This window comes from Trachypithecus francoisi, unplaced genomic scaffold (assembly GCF_009764315.1).
Source record: "Trachypithecus francoisi isolate TF-2019V2 unplaced genomic scaffold, Tfra_2.0 Lachesis_group20, whole genome shotgun sequence".
Taxonomy (NCBI): domain Eukaryota; kingdom Metazoa; phylum Chordata; class Mammalia; order Primates; family Cercopithecidae; genus Trachypithecus; species Trachypithecus francoisi.
Genome location: NW_022681466.1, coordinates 49,094,738 through 49,119,346, shown reverse-complemented (window position 1 = coordinate 49,119,346; position 24,609 = coordinate 49,094,738). Strand labels below are relative to the sequence as shown.

At 54.0% G+C, this 24,609-nt stretch overlaps 4 protein-coding genes across 9 annotated transcripts in view; 3 read left to right on the top strand and 1 right to left on the bottom strand.

Annotated features, from left to right (window-relative positions):
* PSMD11 (proteasome 26S subunit, non-ATPase 11) overlaps positions 1–4,216 on the top strand; it is a 45,590-nt gene extending 41,374 nt beyond the window's left edge. Inside the window, exons 11-14 of one of the 3 annotated variants that reach the window (XM_033184230.1) lie at positions 475–510; positions 770–821; positions 1,412–1,554; positions 3,511–4,216. In XM_033184230.1, coding sequence (XP_033040121.1) covers positions 475–510; positions 770–821; positions 1,412–1,554 — 231 coding nt within the window. In that variant the 3' untranslated portion in view covers positions 3,511–4,216. Of the gene's footprint in view, positions 1–474; positions 511–769; positions 822–1,411; positions 1,555–1,675 lie in introns of all 3 variants that reach the window. The other 2 variants (XM_033184229.1, XM_033184231.1) reach the window with 2 other exon arrangements.
* A 3,352-nt stretch (positions 4,217–7,568) lies between these two features.
* On the top strand, positions 7,569–12,177 carry CDK5R1 (cyclin dependent kinase 5 regulatory subunit 1). Of its 4 annotated transcripts, none has more exons than XM_033184226.1 (3): positions 7,569–8,100; positions 8,410–9,470; positions 10,070–12,177. In XM_033184226.1, the coding sequence occupies exons 2-3, from the start codon at positions 8,551–8,553 to the stop codon at positions 10,167–10,169; spliced, it is 1,020 nt and encodes a 339-aa protein (XP_033040117.1). In that variant the 5' UTR covers positions 7,569–8,100; positions 8,410–8,550; the 3' UTR covers positions 10,170–12,177. The 4 variants fall into 4 exon arrangements, with proteins under 4 accessions (XP_033040117.1, XP_033040119.1, XP_033040116.1 ...); XM_033184228.1 differs by having other exon boundaries at positions 8,406–9,470; positions 10,487–12,177; XM_033184225.1 differs by having other exon boundaries at positions 8,406–9,470.
* Positions 12,178–13,531: 1,354 nt separating this feature from the next.
* The window catches only part of MYO1D (myosin ID), a 378,217-nt gene continuing 367,139 nt past the window's right edge, over positions 13,532–24,609 (bottom strand). The window contains exon 22 of the mRNA XM_033184221.1: positions 13,532–15,876. Coding sequence (XP_033040112.1) covers positions 15,720–15,876 — 157 coding nt within the window. The 3' untranslated portion in view covers positions 13,532–15,719. The remainder of the gene's footprint in view (positions 15,877–24,609) is intronic.
* Positions 16,256–18,139, top strand: LOC117067539. The gene has a single exon (XM_033184223.1). It carries the CDS (start codon positions 16,276–16,278, stop codon positions 16,882–16,884), a length of 609 nt encoding a protein of 202 aa, XP_033040114.1. The 5' UTR covers positions 16,256–16,275; the 3' UTR covers positions 16,885–18,139.

Genomic DNA, 24,609 nt, shown 5'->3' with positions numbered 1-24,609 from the left:
GGGACTCCATTTCTGGCCGGGCATTCTCACTATAGCCACCTCCCTTCCACACGTGTCCAGAATGGGAACTCACTTGTAGGGGTGTGCCTGGTGGGCAAGAGGCCACCAAGAGCTTGGGCCTCTGTTGATAAAATGAACAAAAATCGAGGAGGAGATGCTGTGGGTAGAGGCATGTGGGTTGCCCCTGCATGTGTTCCGAGCAGTTTCCTCCTCGCTTTGAGTCACTGCATGTGTTGTACCTGTTTTCTGTATTGGGTGTGTGGGACAAGAGTCTGTTTATTGTGTGTAGCAATGAAGGGCGGGCAGATGGGAAGAACACAAGAGATTTAAGCACGGCCAAGGAGGGTCTTGTCTTGTATAGAGACATATATTAGAATTTTGAGAAATATAGCAGTTCCCCCTGTTCCCTCCCTTCTCTTATTGGAGGCAAAAGTAAAACTTTCAGTGTTGGTGTCTCTCTGCCTTTCCTTTTAGATTGAACACATATCTAGTCTCATCAAACTCTCCAAGGTAAGGAGTCTTAAGGCCATCTGCAGGGAGGAATGGGAAGGGGTGGTGAGGAGGGGTGGCACATGCACCTGATTGGCCTCATTGGAAAGCTCCCCGGCTTCTCAGTGGGGAATGGGCAGTGTGGGCTAGAGTAGGAGTTGCATTGTTGCTATTTTGTTTTCAGTCCATTTGGCGTAAGACCCCTCCAACAAAGCTTTTGTGTCAGGGTGATCTCTGACTAGTGGATACGGGTCCCTTTAATCATGTGCTTTGATTTTAGGCCGACGTGGAAAGGAAATTATCACAGATGATTCTTGACAAGAAATTTCATGGTGAGTAGCAGTCACACAGGCAAGGGGGCTGGTGGTGGTGATGAGACGGTTGAAGAAGTTTCTTTTCTTTTTTTTTTTTTTGAGACAGAGTCTTGCTCTGTCGCCCAGGCTGGGGTGCAGTGGCCGCATCTCAGCTCACTGCGAGCTCCGCCTCCCGGGTTCATGCCATTCTCCTGCCTCAGCCTCCTGAGTAGCTGGGACTACAGGCGCCCGCCACCTCGCCCGGCTAGTTTTTTGTATTTCTTTTTAGTAGAGACGGGGTTTCACCGTATTAGCCAGGATGGTCTTGATCTCCTGACCTCGTGATCCACCTGTCTCGGCCTCCCAAAGTGCTGGGATTACAGGCTTGAGCCACCGCGCCCGGCCAGAAGTTTATTTTTAAAGAAGATATTCTATTTGTTTCCCCTGATGGTTCACCCTGGGGTCCTGGCCCCTCTCCCCTGTGGTGAGAATGTGTACATGGAATAGGGAGATGAATTCTATTTCCCTTCTTTTCTGGAGACAGTGAGTCAACTAGGGAGTGGGCTGCTTCACAAACGCTTTGTGTCTAATGTCACTTTTTACCTGGGTTGCCCTTGTGTTTCTTGCAGGGATTTTGGACCAGGGGGAGGGTGTCCTGATTATTTTCGATGAACCCCCAGTAGATAAAACTTATGAAGCTGCTCTGGAAACAATTCAGAACATGAGTAAAGTAGTGGATTCCCTCTACAACAAAGCCAAGAAACTGACATAGGTGAGTGCTGGCTTCAGGACCCCAGGGCTGGGCAGCTCTGTCTTCTGCGTGTCGAGACTGAAAACCTCCTCCTGGTGTCCTCATGGCTTCCTGATTGACACTGCTCTGTCTTCTCTTGCAGAGTTGGATCTGTAGCGGTCCTTTGGAGAGTGTGTGTGGCGGGAGAGTGAAACCTTGGGGGAAAATGCTAGGAGATTCTTTTTTCTTTTTGTTCTACTTTTCGCTCGGAAAGTTTTTAAATCTTCATTTGGTGCATCTGTATTCCAGCCAATAGGTGTGCCAGTTTTCATGTAATCTTTACTGGCCCAACTTGGGAGTGGGGAAATTGCTTAAAAAAAAAAGAAAAAGAAAAAAAAAAGATTATTCTAAATAAAAGGAAAAAGGCTTACACTACCTAAAGCTGTCCTCTCTGCCTCCTGGGAGAGGGCCGCAAAGCCAGGCACCCCGCCAACCACTGGGGGTCCTAATCCACCTGCTGGGCGTCACCTCTCCTCCTCCTCAGAATTGGGTGTTTGCTGACCATCAAAAGCAACGACTTTTTATTCTGTTTGTACTGAACCAAAACAAACAACTGTGTATAGACTGCTGTTTTCTTTTTTATTTGAAATGAGGCATTTTGGTGTTCTTTCCCCTGCCATACGGCCTGTCCGCCCTTCTCTCCCCATATTGGCTCCAGCAGAGTAGCCGAAGGTCCTGCCGCCGCCGCCACCACCACCACCACCACCACCACCACTGCAGCAACAACAGCAGCAGCGCCTGCACAGCTCCGCTCTGACCTGTGAAGGAATGGGGATGAGGCCAGGAGCTAGTGTCTACCATGGCCACACGGGGAGCAGTGTGGGCCCTTAGCCCCCAAGGGGCCTGCTGTGCATGTGGCTTTTTTTTTTTTTTTTTAACACAGTAAACTAGATTAGTCGTCAGTGTTTTAATTGCCCCTCTTCTCTTCTCCTCTGCGTTCCTCTCCTCTCTTCTTTCCTCTCTCTCCCTTCTCTTTCCCCTCTCAACCAGAAGACCGTCATGTCTCTCTGCCTTCCTCCTCTTCCCTCCAGGGGAGTCAGGCTGTCTGTGAAATCCATGAGCTTCTCTCCCTCTCCCACTCCTCCTCTCCTGCTTTCAGATGGATTTATTCCTTTTTTTAAACAATGAACATCGGAATGACACTGTGGGGTGTGTTTCTCTCTCTCTCTCTTTTTTAATTTTCTTTGTTGGGTTTTTGAGCAACCTCATGTCCCCTTCCCAGGGAGCTTCTTAATTTACCTCTTAGAACTTGAGTGGTTGGGAAATAGAGCACTGTGTGTCAGCATGCTTTGTTTTCTGACACGATTACACAGCGAGGCTTTAATGCCATTTGGGTAGGTGAGCTTCTGCACCTCTGTTGTGCTGAACTGTATTTTCTTCTCTCATCTCCTCTTTGTCTTTTTCTTTTCCTCTCCTTCCTGCCGGCCTCCTTTTCTCTTCTTTACCTTCCTTGGATTATCCTTCCAGGTTTTCATAATACATTTATATTTTGTAAAAGGATTTTGTTGTACCAGGTTTTGCATCCTCACTGAATCTGACTGGCTTTTATTTTCCTCTCCAAAATCAGGTTTTTGTTCTCAACATTTCTCCCCATCATGTCCAGTCATTGTTTTGGTTTTGGCACCATCAGTATCAAATGTACAAACGGTTCTTGCTAACCAACACCAGGTATATCTGATGTTCAGATGAGTTCCAATAAAAATAATTTTTTTTTTCAAAAGGTGTCTTTTCTTGAGTGCTGGAGGGCTTCCAAGCAAGCCCAGACAGCTCTGTGTAGCCCCACACTAGTCTAGCTCTCATCTGGCCAAAGCTGTTATCTCATTTGTGTAATGGGAGCCCTTAAGCTAAATTTGGGGTCCAAATTTGAAGGACTTTGGGGGCAAGAAAGTTGGTGTGTGAGTTCTGAAGTTGGAAATGAATTCAGGTGTCTTTTTCCAGGGCAGCATGGTCCAGTGAGCACGTGTAGGTTTGGACGGTAGATCCTCTGAGCCTACTTCCTCTTCTACTCAGTGAGGATGCTGCTTCCTTGGCAGGTGATTGTGATGTGAAGCTTAATAAGTCATAGACGTGCAGGTGTCTGGAGAGTCCTGACATTCAGTTGTGGTTTCGTTTCCTTTTGGAATCTTCAAAGGCAGCGATTTTCATATTGCCTCACACCCTGGGGGGGCTCTGGGACCACTGGGGGACCTGCTAAATCCTCTTCAGTCTGAGCAGTTCAGCCATTGTCAGTTTTAGTATTGTCTGTGTATTTCACTTGCAGAAAGAGTTTTGCTTTTATAAAGGACTTTAAAAAGTACTCCAAAGATACCTAGTTTTGGAGCAGAGGGGAGATGGTTTCTCAAACTTAGGGCAGTCCTGAGGAGCTCAGGCAGCAGCCCTTTCCTCGGTTCCCTTTGCGGGTCTTGGTCAGATGATGCCCTCTAGACCCGTGCTGTCCAATATGGAGCCGCTAGCCACGTACAGCTGTCAGGCCCTTGCAATGTGGCTGGTTCGAGCTGTGATACACTGCCAAGTGTAAACACAAACCAGACTTCGAAGGCTTAGTATGATAAGAAAAGGAGTGTAAAATATGTCAATAACTTTTTTATATATGTGTTGAAATATTTTGGGTATTGGGTTAAATAAAATATATTATTAAAATTCACCTGTTTCCCTTTTACTTGTGTAATGTGGCTGCTAGAAAATACAAAGTTACCTATGTGGCTTCTATCTGTGGCTCACATTATCCTTTTCTTGGACAGCGCAGCTCTAGACCTCCAGGACCAGCAGTTGTGCCACTGCCTCCTCTCCCAGGCCTCTCATGACCTGAGTCCAGGCACAGCTGGGAAGGTCAGCTGGCCGGTGGGTTGGCCTGGGCCTGGTTCCCTCACCTCCCTTCTAGGCTCCAGCCTTCATGGTGCCAGGACTTTGTGTGTTAATAAGACTCCGCTGGAGTTGGGAGCAGAGGCTCTGGTCCCCTGCTGTGTGCTAGTTATGTAATCTGTGCTGCCCAGAAGGGCCACTAGATGCTGCTCTGTGATCCCTGAAAGAACAAAGCTGACTTCCTCAGGAGTAAGGGCTCAGGCCTGCTCTATTTGGAACCCTTCCTGGAAGCTGTAGCTGGCCCCCGCCTTGGCCTCCCTTCCTCAGGATGCTATGGGAAGTGGGGCATGCAGGTAAAGTGGACTCTCCAGCAGTGCATGGGCAGCCCAGCCCAGCAGGGAAGCTAACAAGCAGGCTGGCCCTTCAGGCAGCTAGAGATAGGCTATAGGCTAAGTAGGCTGATTGATGGGGGTGGGATTTGGAAATCTTCCCTGCAGTTGTATGATGAAAGCAGCTAGGAAGAAAACAGCCCTGCCTCATTCAACTGGGTTTGCCTTCTGGGTCCTTGATTCTGCCGTTTCTGGCAGTTGACTGCCCTTTCTTCCTTGCTTCCAGTTGGAGCAGTGATAGGAATTGGGGGTGGGGAGGTGGTGGTGGGTTGAGTGAAAAGAGCAGCTGTGTGGTGTCTGAAAACGAGCATAACAGGCATGGCCTGGGTAGGCAGGAGCTCCTGGAGACCCCTTCCCTCAGTCGCAGCAGTAAGTGGGCTGTCAGTGCCATTCCATTCCTGCTGTGCTGCAACTGTGACTTTGCTTTGGACAAGTGTGAGGAGGTTGGTGTTCTGCCGAGAGCTCTTTTTGAAGGTGCTAGGGAAAGGCTGGCTGGACAAAGGTGAGAGGACACAGGGTGTGGCCTGGCTTGAAAAGGCCCATGCAGAGGCATGCCGCTCTGGTGTGGGAAGCAGGGTAGTGGGGTGAGCTTGGTCCGCTTCCCTGTGAATTAATTGGAATAGCTAGCATTGAGATTGAGAGTTAAAGGTAACAACAGAGTGGGCCCAGGTTTTTCTAGGGGGTGGATTTTTCTTTTTTTTAGCTGAAGTCTCACTCTGCCACCCAGGCTGGAATGTAGTGGTGTGATACCGGCTCACTGCAACCTCTGCCTCCCAGGTTCAAGCGATTCTCCTGCCTCAGCCTCCTGAGTAGCTGGGACTACAGGCGCCTGCTAGCACAGCCAGCTTATTTTTTTTTTTAGTAGAGACGGGTTGTTCACCATGTTGGCCAGGCTGGTCTCAAACTCCTGACCTCAGGTGATCCGCCTGCCTTGGCCTCCAAAACTGCTGGACACGGTGTGGCACCACGCCCCGCCCAGGTGGATTATAGGCTTCAAAATTTGGAGATATTTTGGGAAGTGGAAAACATTTAACCTTGGCTCAACACTAGAATCTGAAGGGGGGCACAGAGCCAACTCAGGAGCTAGAGGCGCCAAGTAGGGGCTGAGGAAAAGAGGCTGGGGTTCGGCTTTCCTTTGAGAAGGAAGAGGGACACTTGGTCAGGGTCTCGAAGGAGAATGTTTCTTCTTCTGGCTCCCTTTTTTTTTTTTTTTAAAAGATTCGCTCTTGTTGCCCAGGCTGGAGTGCAATGGTGCGATCTCGGCTCACTGCAACCTCCGTCTCCCAGGTTCAAGCGATTCTCCTGCCTCAGCCTCCTGAGTAGCTGGGATTACAGGCATGCGTCACCACACTAGGCTAATTTTTTTTTTTTGTATTTTTAGTAGAGAGGGGGTTTTACCATGTTGGCCAGGCTGGTCTTGAACTCTTGGCCTCAGGTGATCCACCTGCCTCGGCTTCCCAAAGTGCTGGGAATTACAGGCATGAGCCACCATGTCCGGCCTCCTCTGCCTTCTTACTGTTAGATGCAGGAGGGTTGAGGACAGCTCCATTTGAAGAGCAGGTAGGCTTGTACACTGAGGAACATTCACAGGGAGGGGCACACTGAGCTGGGAGCCTGCCTTCCTCTTCTGAGTTCCCATAACAGCTGCTGTGGCTGTTCTGAAGGGCTGTGGACAAAGTTGTCCTCTGGGTACAGAGCAATGCACTTTCCACTGTATGCCTGCCCCCTAAGGTTCCTAAAGCCTGGAATTCCCATTGACAGAAATCTCTGAGTGGCACATAAAATCCAGCACTTTCTGCCGTGATTGCAGCATTTTGAATGATGTCAGATTCCCATTCTGTTCCCCCTAGGGCAGTTGACAGGGCTGGTGCAGGGTGAAAGCCTAGTGGGCCAGAGTGGTCAGGTAATTGGGTGTCATCCTCTCCTCTGGAGTGCCACTACATCATCTCTAGGTCCAGGATGATCTGGATTAAGATAGGGCTTAAGTCTCCTGTTTCCCAGGTTTGTGGTCAGTTTGACTCAATCTCCAGAAACAAGGTAAAATAGTAAATGAACAACGGCCTTTGTGAAGGATCTGGATTCACATCTGACAGGAACAGCTCTTTCAGAACCAGAAGTTTACTCAGTTTCGCTAGCATCAAGTTCTTAAATTATACATACTTAGAACTGAAAACGTTTAAGAGGGTCAGAAAGCTGGCCAGAGGGGTAGTTGCTTCAGCTTTAATACAACAAATAAGAGGGCGAGTGGGAACTTCGAGGTCATATTTGTGACGGGCTCAGGCTTGGCTCTTGGTGGCCCGGAACTGCTACGGGCCACGCTTCTCTGGCTTGGATTTCTGAGGCCCACTCGGGCCACGGGCATCTACCCGGGATGAGGGAACGGAGGCCCCGGAAGGGTGGCCAGAAACGATGGGACTGTCCACTCGAGGTGCGCCTGGCACTCGGGAGGTCTCAGTCAAGGCGTCGCCTCTCCCCGCCCAGGGCTTTCTTTCCCGCGCTCCCTGGCTGCTTTCCACAGGGACGGGGATATCAGGTGGAAGGAGGGAGCTCCCGGCCCTGGCCTCGGCGGAGGGCTCCTCACCAGGGCCTGGGCGGCAGCCTCCGAGAGGGCGGGCCGCGCGCTGCCAGGGCAGGACTCGGCCTAGAGCGCCCCAGCGGCCGGCAGCTGCGGGCCCCGCGGCGGGAACAAAGACAGCACGTGTCTGGGCGGGGCGCGGGCGGGGTCGGCCCTCAGCCCCGCCCTGCTCGGCGCCCGCCCCGCGTCAGCAGAGTTGGGCTGCGCGGGCGCCCGGGTCTCTCAGGCGGCCGGGCTGCTGTTGGGCGGCGGCGCGGAGCCGGCGGCGAGCTGTGCGGGAGGGGCGGTCCCGAGGGGCGGGGCGGGCCGGCGCCGCGTGTCCCGCCGCCGCCGCGTCCGGCTCCTAGATGGGGCCTGGTGCGTAGAGGTGCCTCCCGCTCGTCGCCGCGTCCTACCTGCACCGTGCGCGGCTCGAGCTGAGGACACCCACGGCCGCAACTCCCCGGCGAGACCAGGCCGGCGCGTGGACAGCGCGCGCGCCCCGCGAGGGAGGGCGCTGAGGCGCGTGCCGGGAGCGGGAGCGGGAGCGGGAGCGCGAGCGCGGCGGCGGCGGCAGCGGCAAAGGTGCGGGCGGCTGAGCCGGGGGGCGGGGCCGCGGCGCCTGCAGAACCTTGGACAGAAGCTGCCGAGCCGCCGCCGCCGCCGCCGCCGAGCGCGGGCACAGCCGATCCCCGCCGAGCGCTCCCGAGCGCCGGGACCGCGGCGGCAGAGCCGCGGCGCGCATTGCGGAGGGCGCGGAGCACAGGAGCTGCCGCCTGCCGGGTAAGCCTGCGCTGGGCGGCCGTCCTTGGCCCCGGGGAGCGGGACCCGGGGTCGCGCCCGTGCGGGGTGTCCAGGCGGGGGTCCTCGTCCGCCTCCGTCGGCGCCCGGGCCCCTCCCTGCTGCGCTTGGGGACCGCAGCGGCGGCGGCGGGCGGGGGTGCTGCAGTGGAGGCGGCGAGGCTGTGGCGCGGGGGCGCGGGGGCGCGGGTAGGGCCCGGGACTGGGGCCGCGGGATCCGCCGAGGCGCGGGGCGGAGGGGCGCGGCGCGGAGCCCAGGCTGGCGCTAAGAACCATCTTGTTTTCCAGGCAGATCCAAGGGGGCAGCACGCTTCCCGGGAGCGCCCCCGCCTCCTCCCCGGGGCCGCCGCAGGCTCAGTGAGTGGTTTTATCCCTCCGGCCGGCAGGCTGGGCGCGCAGGGGCGCGAGCCCCCGCCCGGCGCGCAGCGGCACCATGGGCACGGTGCTGTCCCTGTCCCCCAGCTACCGGAAGGCCACGCTGTTTGAGGATGGCGCGGCCACCGTGGGCCACTATACGGCCGTACAGAACAGCAAGAACGCCAAGGACAAGAACCTGAAGCGCCACTCCATCATCTCCGTGCTGCCTTGGAAGAGAATCGTGGCCGTGTCGGCCAAGAAGAAGAACTCCAAGAAGGTGCAGCCCAACAGCAGCTACCAGAATAACATCACGCATCTCAACAATGAGAACCTGAAGAAGTCGCTGTCGTGCGCCAACCTGTCCACATTCGCCCAGCCCCCACCGGCCCAGCCGCCCGCACCCCCGGCCAGCCAGCTCTCGGGCTCCCAGACTGGGGGCTCCTCCTCGGTCAAGAAAGCCCCTCACCCTGCCGTCACCTCCGCAGGGACGCCCAAACGGGTCATCGTCCAGGCGTCCACCAGCGAGCTGCTGCGCTGCCTGGGTGAGTTTCTCTGCCGCCGGTGCTATCGCCTGAAGCACCTGTCCCCCACGGACCCCGTGCTCTGGCTGCGCAGCGTGGACCGCTCGCTGCTTCTGCAGGGCTGGCAGGACCAGGGCTTCATCACGCCGGCCAACGTGGTCTTCCTCTACATGCTCTGCAGGGATGTTATCTCCTCCGAGGTGGGCTCGGATCACGAGCTCCAGGCCGTCCTGCTGACGTGCCTGTACCTCTCCTACTCCTACATGGGCAACGAGATCTCCTATCCGCTCAAGCCCTTCCTGGTGGAGAGCTGCAAGGAGGCCTTTTGGGACCGTTGCCTCTCTGTCATCAACCTCATGAGCTCAAAGATGCTGCAGATAAATGCCGACCCACACTACTTCACACAGGTCTTCTCCGACCTGAAGAACGAGAGCGGCCAGGAGGACAAGAAGCGGCTCCTCCTAGGCCTGGATCGGTGAGCACTGTAGCCTGCGTCATGGCTCAAGGATTCAATGCATTTTTAAAAATTTATTATTAAATCAGTTTTGTGTACAGTATGTGTCTAGCAAAGCCACCAAGGGCCTCACCTTTCCCACAGTCTCTCCCTGGGGTTTTTTCAGCCCTGCCAAGAACTCTGGGCACTGTTGAACTCACGAGCCTTGCGTAAAACCCAGAAGATGTATTCAGAGCCACCCAGGCCACTGACCTCCCACTTTGGGGAACTCAAAGAACTGACCTGCCCCTGCCGCCTGTGCCCTTGCTGGGTCCAGGGTAGGCGAGGCTGCCGGCTGCACCCTGTATGGCGCTAGAGAGGGGACTCTGGCTGCCTGGCCCAGGGAGGAATTGGGGTTTCTGGTTGGAGGCCCTTTTCTGGCTCCTGTGTGGAGATTCACTCTCCCAGAGGCTCCTGGAGCTAACCACCCTAACTGAGCTGCCAGTGGGGTCATGAGGCAAGATCCCCGCTGCCCTGGGACGTCTTCAATCTAGGCGAGGCGAAGCTGAGCGGGTCTAGTGGAAAGACTGTGTCTGGTCATTTGACCACACACCGCCCTGATTTGCTGTTTTCTTTTCTAGAGAGAAGGGCTGTCCTTTAGTGGAGAAATGGAATCGCCCGTTGCCCCCTTGTCTGCTGCTCCCAGCCGCGTTGCTGGTATTGACCGATGAGCTGCTTTGACTCATTACTTTTTCTCATTTTGGGTCCCAGCTAAAGAGGTGGGGTGAAGCTGGAGATGACTTTCCTGGGTGAATTTTTCTTTTGAATAATGCAGTGCAGTCACCCTGTGGCAAATGCCAGGACAGCTGCAGGTGCCCATTAGCAACGCCTGCCTTCTGGGCAAGGTGAGGGATGCCATACCTTGAGACCAAGCCGGTGCCCACCTAAGGGCTAAGGCCTCTTGCTGGTGCACATGACATTTGTCCTGCAGAGCTGGGGGGAAGGCGATATGGTGGCCCCACCCCCACTCCTGTTAATTTATAGCTGTTTCCAAACAGTTGAGTTTCTTCTAAAGAGGAAGACTTGCCCGACAAGGACCAGTGAGACAGCCGGATCTTGGAGACAATTACAAGATGGGAGTGAGACTCCCGATTGCTCTGGAAGCCTGCTGATTTCTACAACTGATCATTTGCCGCTGCTGGTTTTGGTTTCCACCTTACCCTACTGGCTGTAAAAACACAAATGTGTACTTTATTGATTTTCTTTCTCATTCTCCCGTATTGGTGGCTTGGGACTTGGGAGAGGGAGCAAGCCTTCCTCCATGGCCCGTCACTCTGCTGTGGGGAACAAAGACCAACGTGAAGACGCTACAGAGGATTCTGTCTTCCAGGCCCAGTCCCCCAGGGAGTGCTGGAATGGGGACCTGGGGTGGGGAGGCAGAGGGTCACTTTACATAGGATTAGGTTCAAGGTGGTTACCAATTTCAGCACAAGCACTACTGATATTTACACAAAAAGAAAGCTGTGAAATTGAAGTCCCAGTGTTAAGAGTCCTGAAGCAGAACGTGGTGGCCGGAGGCATTCCCAGAGGTGGGGAAGAGAGCCTGCCCTGCCAGAGAGCATCTGCCTGGCTGCACCTGAGGCCCAGCGGAGCCGTTCCTAGGACTGTCGGATAATCCGTGCAGCATTGGAAGGAGCCTGCGGCTGCTGGCACAGACTTCACACAGCACCTCCTCTCTGCTGGGTTTCCACACAGCCTGTCTTCAGATCCTGCTGCCGCGTGTGACCGGAGGTGGGATGCCCCTGGTGGCAGGGAAGAGGGAGGGTCAGTGCCAAGTCTCAGGAGGCGGGCGCATGTGTGTATCACCTTCAGCTGGTGGAACCTGGCCTGGAATTGTGCGGTTATGTTGCATCCACAGGATTCCAGTTGCGTGTGTTTCCTTCTCTTTCTCCGTATTTATTTTTTTATTCTTTGGAAGAGGTGGACATTTTGGAAGTGGTGGGGACTAAGGGAAGAACTGTAGTTCCCTCAGTGTGAAGCCTGTCGTGTTCTCTCTCTCCCCTTGCACTGGTCATCAGTATTGTGTAAAGGAACAACTGATATACTTGAGTGTGCAAGCAAAGAACCCATTTGCCATGCTGCTATGAAGACTACTTTTAGAACAACAATAAAAAAAAACTTACAAAAAACCTTTATTCTTTAATTGTTGCTTTTACAGTGATATTGTGCATGCAAACCAGGAGCATTTTGTGTCTTAAGAAAAATAATCTTAGAACAGATGGCTGTGAAAATTACACCCATGCACAGAACAAGCCACAGGAATAATAGTTCAGGATTTGGTTTTTCTCTTTTTCTTGTAAACCTGGAGGGTTGATATATTCTTTCCATGCAGTTATTAGAACTTAGTTTTGTTCCAACAGTTAAACTTGCAATGAAAAGAAAATGTGCCATTTTTTTTTCACTTGGAATTATTCATAGCTGTATATTTGAAACTGCTAATTACACACGTGTGATGTATGTTGGTTTTTTAGTGCAATTTCTTCTGTAGCTATTCTTTGACCAAACTGTGGGTATTGTTAATTTATATTTGTCTCATTTTGTATGTATGTGTAGTGTGTTTGTGAGTATGTGTGGTTTATAATCTGACAAAGTCATGAAGCTCAGTTTGGCTGTAATTTAATTCCCTTTCCCTTATTTTTATTTATTTTTGTACTGTGCTGATTCAATAAAATGCACTGACCGTCCATTACAGAGACCTCTTTTTGTGGGCAGGCTGGGGCCCCCTTTAATGAATGATTCATGCACTCAGAACGTAATTGGATTTGTGTTATGGGGGAGGGGAGGACAGCGTTGGGGGCAAGGGCTTAACACACTAAGGTGATTAAGAAGGAAGCACAGGTTAAGTCAGCTTTGGTTTAGCGTCGGCCGAGGTGGGGGCAGCTGTTTCCCAAAGACTCCCGTGGCAGAGCTGGGTGACTGGAACCTCCAGCCAAGGAGGGTCAGGCCCAAGCATGGTGAGGCCTGGTGAGGTCTGGCCAGGTGGGTTCTGCAGAGGCTCTGGGCCCTGGACTCCGCGTGTCGAGCTGTGGCTCTGAAGCTGCTGCTCCCACATGTCCTTGGGCTTGGCTCTGCTCTGAGCTCCCTTCCCCCGGGGCCTCCCAGGCTAGCAGGGGTGGGCTGGCGTCCACATGGGCCAACCCTGCGGGTTTAGCTCCATGCGGCTTTCCAGGTGGGAGAAATCCAGCCCTGTGGCTCCCAGGGAAGCAGCCACTCCAGCCCATGATTGCGGCATGGGTGGGGTTCCCACCAGCTCTATCTGTGCCTGTCCTGACTGCCAGCCTGAGGCCTGCACGTGCCACTGGTGTCAGCCTCAGGAAGAGGGTAATGGGGACGCTGGACGTGGCTCTCCAGGCCCTGTACCCTGCGGTCTGAAGCTGCCCCTGAGTGCTAGGAAAGTCTTTCTTGTCCTCAAGTTGTAGCCTGGGCGCTGTCAGTCTTGTGATCAAGGCCACTTGCTTTCCGCAAAGCAACTCCCTTCGTCTGAGTTACAGAAGCCACTGCAGCGTGTTCTTTTCTGCCAATGACCAGTGACCGGTAGCACCCTGGCTGCAGGACCCTCGGGTGCTGGCCATGCCCTGTTGCTCCTTCAGGGCCTTGCTCCCTTCCCCAGGAGGAGGTGCTGCTTCCTCTCACTCTCCCAACCGCCCCCGCACTTCCTCCCAGCTCTGTCACTGGGCTAGCCTGGCCTGTCCCCAGTGTGCTACTGTAAGTCTCTGAGCCTTTCCTTTCTACATACGTGCTTCTGTTGCAGTAAACATGTTCCCTGGCACCAAGCAGTGTGCTTCCGGCTGCCCGCGCACAGGCCTCAAGATGGCAGGAGAAAGTGCTGGGACTCAACCCCATGGCCTCCTTCCCTCCTCTCACCTCCTGTCCACAGCTTACTTCCTGCTCACTTTTTGTTCAAAAGCTTCAGGCAAATCATCCTCCATTTTACATTATTTGTGCCTAACTCTCCTTTCTATCCTCTCAGATAATGGTTGACTTTCTATAAGCAAAAATGTCACAAAGTTTTCAGTGACAGATAAGCAAAACACCTTTAAAAATAAGATTTAATGCTTTATTGCTCTTGATGGTAAATCAAAATATGCTTTAGAAATAAAGTTAATTTACTGTAAAACAGGAGTTTTTGCACCAAACCATAAAATTGCATTTCATTACATCAAGAGAAACCCCCTCATTGTCTACAATCACTGTGCCCGCTTCCTTTCCCTCAGCACCCAGGACACGTGTCTCAGATCACACCCTAAATTCCTGATCCTTTTGCAGTTGCCACATACTGTGGCTTCTTTTAGTACATCATAAAAAAGTGCTTGTCCTGTGGCCTCAGCTGGGAGGCCCTGGCGCTGGGGCTGAGGGGCCCAAGGCACCATACAAAGGCCGGGAGGAAGGAACCCAAACCCAGGCCCTCCTCCTGCCCTCCAGCCTTTGACAGGCAACTCATTTGGCATAATCTGTTTTGGTGTGTTTAAAACATACATTTGCACGTGTCTAGTGTAAAGCAACAAGTTTGGGGAAATAAGTGGAAGGAGAGAGGAAGTTCCAGTTAGATGGTTCCACTAGTGTCTACTGGTAATTGGCAAAACTATGAGCGTTGCTAACCTGGGCTGGGGGCACCTCTGCCTCTGCAGGCAGCTGACCAGGCTTGGGGAATGAGAAAGGGTTCCCAAGGACAGGACGCCAGCGGGATTCTTTGTTGCAAACTGCACACAGTGCAATTTTTGGGAAGCAGGGATGGGGAGCGGGCATGAGACCAGGTTGTTGGGACCACTCGGGCCAGGCCCTGGGTGAGGCACAGGAGGCTGCCCACAGGCACTTGGTGGGTTCTGCTGGGTGAGGGTGGGAGGACAGGAGCATGGTGGGGCAGCGTCTGTGGCATGATGGGAAGAAGCTTCAGTATGTCCCTCTCTTGCACCCCTGCCCACTCCACCTGAGGGATGGGCTCCCCCTCATCCTCTCACCACCTGCCTGAGGTGCGGGCTCCCCTCATCCTCTCACTACATGCCTGAGGCGCGGGCTCTCCTCACCTCACCACATGAGGCATTTGCTCCGAGCCTCTACTTTCCTCAAGGCCTTCTCAGCATCTGGGGCTCAGGGGGAGAGTTGTCTCAGAAGGCCCCTGAGGCATCCATGCTTTTGCTGGGCAGAAACCGGCTAGCTGGCAGTTCTCCCTGGCACCAAGTTCACGGGCACAGGCCCCAAGGGGCCATGCAGGGTGTGGGGTGGGTGTCCTGGCCTGGCCTGCAGTGCCAGGACTCCATGCTGTGCTGCTGCCCTGCTTCCCGTCATCCTGTGCCTTGACCCCGCCCTTGCTGTTTCACTGAGTAGGAAACGTAGTGGGAGGTGGTCCAGAGGGAAAGCGGCCAACCCTGAGGGCTGCCCTCATCCCGGCAGCTTCCCGTTCTCATTAAGATTCCTGACCCAAGTGTGGTGACAGCAGGTATCTGATTAGCAACCCTGCAAACGGTGAAAGTATCTATAAGAGGGCCACGGTCACAGGCTGCGAGTGAAGTAAGATGATCCTTGTTTGGAGCATGCCACACTGTCTTCTCCAGAGTGGTGGTCAGAGGCCCTGACAGGGACCTTGGTGGCAAAGGGAGTCTCCCAGGGGAGAACCTGGGAAGGATGGACTCACTCTGCTGGATGGGCTGTTCTGCTCCTGCCACTGGCTCCTGGCTGAGGGGCTGGCCCTGTGGGTGTCTCTGCTCACCCAGTAGCTTTGCCTGGTGGCTGGGAGTTGGGTGGGGGAGGTGCTCCGCTGAACTCTGAGCAGAGCCTCCGTGAGCTAGGTCCCCAGAGCTGGCTCACCTTGGGCGAGAGAGGTGGCTGTGGGGCTCTCAGAGAGCGGGGGACCTGCATCTCAACCCCTTCCCTCTACAGGGTCAGCAGCAGGGCACCTGCCTAGGTGCTCCGACTTGACCTGGCCAAGGGGCACCCACAACAACTAAAGGCACCATCCAGTTGCCTCTGGGTGAGATTGGTCTGGACATCAGCCCAGGGGTCTGGGCGGGGCACCAGGGTCTTTGGTTTATTGAGCAGGGACCGTGGACAGTCAGGACAGAGGAAGATGATACCAAAGGCAGAAAGCCAGGAAGGAAACCTCACAGGGAGGGGGCTCCTCCGGGAGGGGCCCTCACAGCAGGTTTCTAGCGGGCATGGGCTGGGAGGCAGCAGCTGGACTGGGACCCAGAACTCGGAGCATGGCCAGGCTCCGGGCCAGTCCTCTGCGGGGTGTCAGTTCCCCGGCACGCTGAGGATGAAGCCCGAGCGGTTCTTGGTGAAGTCGGGCTGGGGCTGGTTGAGCCGCGTCTCCACGGAGACGGTGCACTTCTTCCCGTGCAGGCTACACTGTACTGGGTTGGTGACATTCACTTGAAGGTGGCGCTTCTCACTGCAAGAACCAAAAACACCAGACGGGCAATGAGCAGGCGGCATGAGAACAGGGCACCTCCCCGGCAGCTCCCGGCCACCACTGGCTCCGGCTTGGCCTGCTTCCTCCACAAGTGTTCGGAGGATGCCTGAAGGGCCCCAGAGAGGCTGAGGCAATGCGAGCGTGGCACTGGCTGGGCCTCCAACCAGAGCCTGGGCACCGTGGCAGGGCCCTTGGCTCGCACGCCAGCGCATGGGACTGGACAGTGGAGGGCCATGTGGTTGAACAGATGCCACCAGGTCTCTGGCTGGGGCTGAGGACCAAGCCCTTGGGGCCTTCGGTGTACAAGGGCTGGGGTTCTGACTCGGACACTAACCTATCCTGTGGGAGACCCGTGCCACACGCCCCAGTGAGAGAGAGATGTCTCCCGCTCCTGGCTGGTCCCTGCCTGTCACAGCCCGGCTGGTGGAAGTGGGCCTGAGTCGGGTTTCCCCAAGCGAGAGGCTGCTCTCATCTGGAGCTCGGCCGCTTGGCTGGTTGCCCACCCTGGTGGCCGCAGAACAGTGCAGCCGGCACCCCACTGTGGGCTGCAGGGAGCCCTGTGCAGCAGGAAGCCCGGCTGGCCTGGGAGCACATGAAGGCGGCCTCAGCCGAGTGTCTGGGCTCCAGGTCGGGTGCAGAGGTGGAAGCTGTGCTCTTCCTGCTGGGCAGGGCCAGAGCCCTTCCTCTAGCTCCTCATATGGCGTTAAACATGCTAAGGAACTGTTGCTGGTTTTAAAAGCAGAGAACACTTGTCGCAATAGGCTGGCCCCTAATATTTGCTCACACAGGCAGCACAATCCCATGCTGTACCTCAGCTTGTGTCTTGTCAGCTCTGAGCTGGGAGGGGAGAGGAGAAAGGAGGAAGGCCTCCCGGCCTCGGAGCCTCCAGTCAGGACTGGCTGGCTCTGTTCCGTATGCCAAAAGCCCTGGGAATTTCACTGCTCTCGGGATGGCGTCTGGGGTGTGGGCAGGTTCGTCCCGCTTTGAACGCCCTGCTGGACTTAGGAAGCTGCTGTTAGTGCTGGGCAGTGAATGCCGAGCTGTCGTGTCCACACGGCCAGGGGAAGGCCAGGGCCAAGGCCAGCACGCGCTGAACTTCTGCCCAGCCTGGAGGCGCCTTCACCAGGCCATGAGCACGTGAGGCACTTTCTAAGCACTGGCTGCCCGGGAGGTGCAACTGCTCAGAGGCCGAGGCAGCCCAAAGGGCCCGGATGTGCAGTGGCTCCATGGGGTCAGCGTGCGCCCGTGGAGTAATGGGTGTCACTAGAGCACCCGGCCCAGCACACGCTTTCTGAGGACACCTTGTGGGCACGCCCCACAGCAGGCCCCAAAGTTTCAGAGGTATGTGCGGGGTGCTCAGGGGCTGTCCTCATGGCTGTCTCCTCCCTGCCTTCTCCCAGACACAGGAAGAGACCCCGGTTGTCACTTGTGGGCATTAGGTATCTAATACTCAATGTCTTGTCAGCTACAGCTAAAACCTTGGCTTAGACAGCTATTTTTAAGCAGACGTGGACATAAAAATAGCAGAGCCCAGCAGAGGCAGTGACTCAGGCCCTCTTCCACTCTTGTGGGCACCAGGGCTGCTCTGTAGGGCTCATGTGCGGCCCTTGGCAGCGGGGTCCAGGTGGGGCCCCTGCGGCCCTCGTGCTGGACCAGATGCCTCCAGGACTAGGCTGGTCCCTGAGCTGGGGTGGCCTCCCTACCTCCCCTCTGTCAACCTGGTATGGTGTTGGGTTCCTCTCACTGGACTCTTGTCTTCTGGGAGCCTTCCTCCTGACCCTGGCAGCGGCCTCCTGGAGGGCCTGTGCCCTTCCCTGTGCTGGAGTCCAGGCTCTGCCCTTGCACTTCCCTGAGAACTGCATGCATACAGTGGGTTCCAGAATCACCCGGTGACTCAGTCTGAGGGAATGGGCTCTAAACAGGCCACCCTCCATGTCAGCTCAAAACAACTAAGACAGAAAATGGGAACCATTAGTTCACCCTCACCCTCTCGCGTTCAGACAATCGGGACATGCTCCTCTGTGCAGGGCTCTCCTGACTCCCGCCCAGCAGGGCGGCCCCTGCCTCCACCCTCCCTGCTTCCTCTGGGCTCCGTGTATCTCCAGGATGCAGGGTTCGGGCTGGTGGGAAAATGGGGAGAAGCAAATAACTGCCATAAAATGGCACAGGTGTGGTGGCTCATGCTTGTAATGCCAACACTCTGGGAGGCAGAGGAGGGAGGATCGACTGAGGCCAGGAGTTCAAGACCAGCCTGGGCAACACAGCCTATAGCCCAGGAGCCCATAGCTTCTCTCTACAAAAAATAAAAAACAAACTAATCAGCCAGGTGTGGTGGCCTGTGCTTGTAATCCTAGTTCCCTGGGAGGCTGAGGCAGGAGGATCGCCCAAGCCCAGGAATTCAAGGCTGGGGTGAGCTATGATGGTGCCACTGCACTCCAGCCTGGGCAACAGAGTGAGATCTTGTCTCTAAATAAATAAATAAATTGGCACCCAGGACATTGTCCTCAGGGAGTTGTAGGATAAAAAATGCAGCAGAGAGGCCTGGCATGGTGGCTCACACCTGTAATCCCAGCACTTTGGGACGCCGAGGCGGGCGGATCACGAGATCAGGAGATCGAGACCATCCTGGCTAACATGGTGAAACCCCGTCTCTACTAAAAAATACAAAAAACTAGCCGGGCGAGGTGGCGGGCGCCTGTAGTCCCAGCTACTCGGGAGGCTGAGGCAGGAGAATGGCGTAAACCCAGGAGGCGGAGCTTGCAGTGAGCTGAGATCCGGCCACTGCACTCCAGCCTGGGCGACAGAGCGAGACTCCATGTCAAAAAAAAAAAAATGCAGCAGAAAACCACTGCTCCAGATGGCCGCTTCTCACACGGGTTGGGCTGAAACCTTTTCCTCCTGCCCTGCTGTCCCTGTCAGTAGGTCCTGTGGAGTACTTGCTGCCTCCCCCTGCCCTCTGCTGTCCCTGTCAGTAGGTTCTGTGGAGTACTTGCGCCTGGGGGAGGCCCTTCCTCAGGGAGTGTCCAGCAGAGGGAAAAGCAGACCACGCTCTGGAAGGTCCAAGCCAATCACACACAAGTCAACAGCGCTCCCACTGTCGGGCCAGCTCCTCTCCCCTACCCAAGGCCACCACTCCGCTGAAATGAAGGTTCTCGAATAGCAAGAAGGAAGGCAGAAGTTGGACACTGGATCCTTCTGGGCTGTGGATGTGGATGAGCTGTGGGCCCCTTTCCCTCTCCCTGTCCTACTTCTGCTGTGCCAGCCCCACAGCTGCTCAGTCTCCTCCCTGGTGGTGGGTACTGCCCCAGGACAGCCAGTTGGTCCTCTCCTTCCGGGGAATTGGCAATTCTGGCTCTCCGGCATTCCACACCATGGGCCCAGCCCATGGGGCCTGGCGGAGGAAGTGTTCCTGCCAGCTCTTCTCTTTGGGTGGAGAAGCCCCAGCGCTGCAGGAGACAGGGAGGCAGTGCAGAGACTCGCCCGCGTGCTGAGGCTGGCGGGACCTGTCCCTCTCCTGGACCACGGATATTGATCTGAGGCGAACATCCAATTCCCACTTCCCCAGAACATCCCCCAACTGAACAAAAATCAGTAACACTTTAGGAAAGTAAAGGTGGTATTTAGTGGCGGTCCCCACACTGCCCCTCCCAGGACTTTGTTTTCTAAGCCCACCTGAGATCTCTCCTGATCCCTCTGAGGTCTTCATACAAGAGCAGGGCCTAAGGGTGGGAGAGTCTGGATTCTGTCCTGGTCTTGCCAAGCTTCCCGGCTTCACGACCTTGTTCAAGTCACTTAAACCTCTGTCTGGCTTTTACAATCATCAAACCATCTACCCTCCAGGCGCTCCACAAGGACTGACTCCACGGCAGGCACTGTGTAGGCACTGGAAACACGGAACCCGAGCTGGGAGCCAGACAGGGGGTCTTCCTGAGAGCCTGGGAAGCTGCCTGCCCTCGTGGAATTTACAGTCTGAGGAGTGATGCACATGAGACGCTCTGAAAGATGTGAAGCACTGTGTGTGAAATGCGCCAATTCCTTGCTTCACAGAAGGAATTTTCACTGCTTTCTCAGTTAAGTGTCAAGAACCTCCAAAAGAGATGGTTCAAGAGAGCTATTATTATTGAATCAGATTATGTTCTTCACATTTTAGCATAGCTCACAAAACCATATGAATGTTTCTGTTTTGAATATTCTCTTCCTAAATATTTTATATCTTGTGGGGAGGGGTTTGGATTCTGATTCTGTATTTAAATCCTACAAGTAGGCTGGGCACGGTGGCTCACGCCTATAATCCCAGCACTTTGGGAGGCTGAGGCGGGCAGATCACGAGGTCAGGAGTTTGAGACCAGTCTCACCAATATAGTGAAACCCCTATAGTGAAACCACTATATTTTAATTTTTAAATATAAAAATTAGCCGGGTAAGGTGGCGTGTGCCTGTAGTTCCAGCTACTCGGGGGCTGAGGCAAGAGAATCGCTTGAACCTGGGAGGCAGAGGTTGCAGTGAGCCGAGATCATACCACTACACTCCAGCCTGGGCAACAGAGCAAGACTCCCTCTCAAACAAAACAAAACAAAACAACAAAAAACGTCCTACAAGTGTCAAGCACGGTGGTGCACACCTGTAGTCCCAGCTACTCTGGAGGCTGAGGTAGGAGGATCACTTGAGCCCAGTTCAAGACCAGCCTGGGCAACATATTGAGACCCTGTCTCTAAAAATAAAATTAAAAAGGAGGCCGGGCGCGGTGGCTCACGCCTGTAATCCCAGCACTTTGGGAGGCCGACGCGGGCGGATCACGAGGTCAGGAGATAGAGACCATCCCGGCTAACACGGTGAAACCCGTCTCTACTAAAAACACACAAAAAAATTAGCTGGGCGAGGTGGCGGGCGCCTGTAGTCCCAGCTACTCAGGAGGCTGAGGTAGGAGAATGGCGTGAACCAGGGAGGCGGAGCTTGCAGTGAGCCGAGATCGCGCCACTGCACTCCAGCCTGGGTGACAGAGCGAGACTCCATCTCAAAAAAAAAAAAAAAAAAGAAGAAAGAAAATGTGGATTGAGGTTGGCAGCTTCTCAGAAAATTAAACACAGAACTGCCGTATCACCCAGTGATTCCACTCCTGTGTATATACCCAAAAGAACAGAGAACAGACAAACACTTATACACGAATGTTCACAGCAGCACTGTTTACAAAAGGTAGCAACAGCCCTGTGATGCGATGATGATGATGATGACGTGTTATCCACAGTTCCTAGCTCGTAACTCCCATAACCACTGTTAGTCTTTTGTTATAAGGTTGAGGTGCTTTAGGCCTCAGAACCAGGTCTCAGGAAACAAAATCTCTCTCGCTGACCTTCTCCTGCCCAAGTCAGTTCTCTAATCTGATTGTGAGTCCTAACACCCTCATTCTCGAGGGGGTCCCGCCCCACACCTTGGAGGAAGGAATCCTGCACAGAGAGGCCAGGAAGGATCTGAATGGACAGGCCTTGGTGGGTTTAGATCAGTCCCCTTTTGGCCAATCTCATTTCGGCACAGTTGTCTAGGCTTCAATCATGGACAGCCAATGAAATCTCCATAAAAAACTCCAGAAGGATGGGTTTGGAGCTTCTGGAGAGCTGGACACATGGAGGCTGATGGGAAGGGGAAGAAGAACCCATTCGGGAGGCATCCCAGTCTGTGGGGACAGACGAGCCTCTGCTTCTTAGGACCCTTCCACACCTTGCCCTGTCTATCTCTTTATCTGCATCCTTTAGAACACCCTTCTTTTTTTTTTTTTTGAGACGGAGTCTCGCTCTGTGGCCCGGGCTGGAGTGCAGTGGCCGGATCTCAGCTCACTGCAAGCTCCGCCTCCCGGATTCACGCCATTCTCCTGCCTCAGCCTCCCGAGTAGCTGGGACTACAGGCGCCCGCCACCTCGCCCGGCTAGCTTTTTGTATTTTTTAGTAGAGACGAGGTTTCACCGTGTTAGCCAGGATGGTCTTGATCTCCTGACCTCGTGATCCACCCGTCTCGGCCTCCCAAAGTGCTGGGATTACAGGCTTGAGCCACCGCGCCCGGCCTAGAACACCCTTCTTAATAAATTGGTAAATGTAAGGAAGTGTTTCCCTGAGTTCTGTGAGCAAATTAATTGAACCCAAAGAGGGGGTCCTGGGAACTCCAACTGGAAGCTGGTTGGTCAGAAGTTCCAGAGACCCTGACTTGCAACTGGTGTCTGGGGGTGGTGTGGGGGCCGTGAGCCCTCCACCTGTGGGATCTGACACCGTCTCCAGGTAGATGGCGTCATAATGGAATTGGAGGACACCCAGCTGGTGATCACCGGTTGGTGTGTGGCGAAAACCTCCATACCTTTGGTCACAGAAGTCGTCTTCTGTGTTGATGACTGTGGTGGTGGTGGTGTGAGAGCAGAGGGAACACAGTTGGAGAGAGATTTTCCCTACATAAACCCAAATGTGCACCAGTAGATGAACAAATAAACAAAATATGGTACATCCATTCAATGAAATATTACTCAGCAATGAAAAGGAATAGAGTATTAGCACGTGTTACGACAAGATGAACTTTGAACCTTGAAACATGATGCTAAGTGAAAGGTGGCAGACGACAGGCATCATGCTGTATAACTACATTTACATGAAACAGCCAGAAGAGGCAAAGCTAAGGAGACAGAAACCAGTTAGTGGTTGCCAAGGGCTACAGGGGGTGGAGGCGTGCGGGGACTGCTTAGAGGGCTTGGGGTCTCCTTTTGGGGTGATAAAAATATTCTGGAACTAGGTAGAGGTGATGGTTGTACAACATTGTGAATGTACTAAATGTGACTAATGATACATTTTATGTTATGTGTATTTTACCACAATAATTTTTTTTTAAATGTGGATTGACCGAAATGAAAAATTAGAAGTTGCCTTCAAACCATGTTTTCTCTCCTCATCTCAAGTTTAGCCAAAGTAATTTTAAGACCAATAAGAAATTTCTTGTGCTGATCCTGGAGACAGAGCGGAGCAGGTCCTGGGCAGGAGACGGAGTAGACGCTTGGGGTCAGTGACTTCTTTCTTGTTTGAACTTCGCCACACTCTGGAAATCCATCTAGAGCCAGAATTCTTTCCTTGTTTTTTAAAGAAAAGGACACATCATACAGATGGAGGCAGGGTGTCTCCCTCTGAGGGTGCACCAAGCCGAAGGACAGCTGCCGAGGGAGGCTGGTTCCATCGGGGAGGGATATTTTTTTCCCTCCCCATCTTCTGTTACAGGATTTAATGGCTCAGCGAACTGTGGAATTCGGGGACTTTCATCTCGTTTCATCTGTTCCAAGCCATCATTGCAGGCAAATGGCCTTCATCAAATTACTTTCCTTCATTTTTCATTTAGACTCCTGTCTTCTGCTCTTAGAGAAACCCGTGAGTAAATGCAAGACTTGATCAATGTAATGAACAAACATGTTCCCTGGGCTACCTGTGCCTTCACAGGCCCTGCACAAAGTGGGACAGGCCACTCCTGTCCAGAAGGTGAATCAGCCCAGAAAACATCCCCTCCCATCCAGGCCCCTGGTCAGCTGGGCAGTGCAGGGTTTTAGGTCAAAGCCAACCAGGAAGGCAGGTCCTGGGAGGTTGCAGGCAGCCCTGGCTCAGCTGGGATTAGGAGACTCTCATCCGCTGGCCTGCCCTGCCCCTACAGAAGCCAGGCAGGACTTGAGGAAATCAGTGAGTCACTCTTCTTCTTGATGGCATTCTCTATGAGAGCGAGGGTGATCCAGGTTCTAACAAATGCACTTCAAGGGAAAATGCAGTGGAAGTGGGGTGCAGTGCAGTAACTTGGTGAGAACATTTTTCTGGGTGCAGCAAGGAGTGCTTGAGAAGACTGTGAGGCTAATGCAATGTTCTCTCATGTTTGGTAACAGGATGTGGTAGGAGGAACACTGCCTTGCACCAAGCACAGACAGGTGCTTTTCAAAGTGATAGTAAATGCATTAAGTGCTTCATGAGAAACTCTAGAGTCACAGAGACAGGCCATCCTCCATCTGGATGTCACTAGGACATAAATGCATGCTCTCTGGCTCACACTGAGGACAACGGCTACTGACTGGGGCATTAGGAGCTCATATCTGCAGCTGTTTACGCTACGTTTCAGTTCCTTCAAGAAGTAAATCCCCCTGCGGATGTCAAACCACATAGGCATCTCTTTCAAAATCTTGCTTTAGGAAATGCTACTTCCGTTTTTGTCAGGGTCGAACGGACACTTTTACCACAGTCACCTATAAGGTGAGGCTATGATTTCAGCAACCAGGCAAGTCCAGGAGTGGTGGTGGTGTGCTTCCTGGCATACTGCGTCCTTTCTGGGTCTGCAGCTGGTGAGGAATGGGGCAAAACCATTTGTATTTGGAAAATAAAACCTTTCTCTTGTCTTGAACCAACTGGGTCACATCTGGGTGTTGTCGGCAGCCAGCATGCCCTGAGACCTCACCCAAGCCTGCTGTCTGCCTCTCCACAGCACTGAACTGACCTGGCTCCCAGGCCCGGGGGCACAATCCATACTCACCCTGCTTGTGTCCCCAACAGGACTGCCACCACCCTCCCAGCCTGGGCTGCCCCTCCCCCATGGTACTCTCCTCATGCTGCCAACACCCATTCCTCCCTTCCCTGCCCATGTTCTCTTTGCAGTGACTCACGGAGTGCCCAGGGGGGAAGGGGCATTGTGGAGGAGAAGAAATGCGGTGAGCAC

Bases quoted from the DNA above. Each gene is read 5' to 3' on its own strand.
- CDK5R1 (XM_033184226.1), top strand. From the start codon at position 8,551: ATGGGCACGGTGCTGTCCCTGTCCCCCAGCTACCGGAAGGCCACGCTG. The intron at 9,471-10,069 runs GTGAGCACTGTA...TTTCTTTTCTAG, and splicing joins CTCCTCCTAGGCCTGGATCG to AGAGAAGGGCTGTCCTTTAG.
- LOC117067539 (XM_033184223.1), top strand. From the start codon at position 16,276: ATGTCTCCCGCTCCTGGCTGGTCCCTGCCTGTCACAGCCCGGCTGGTG.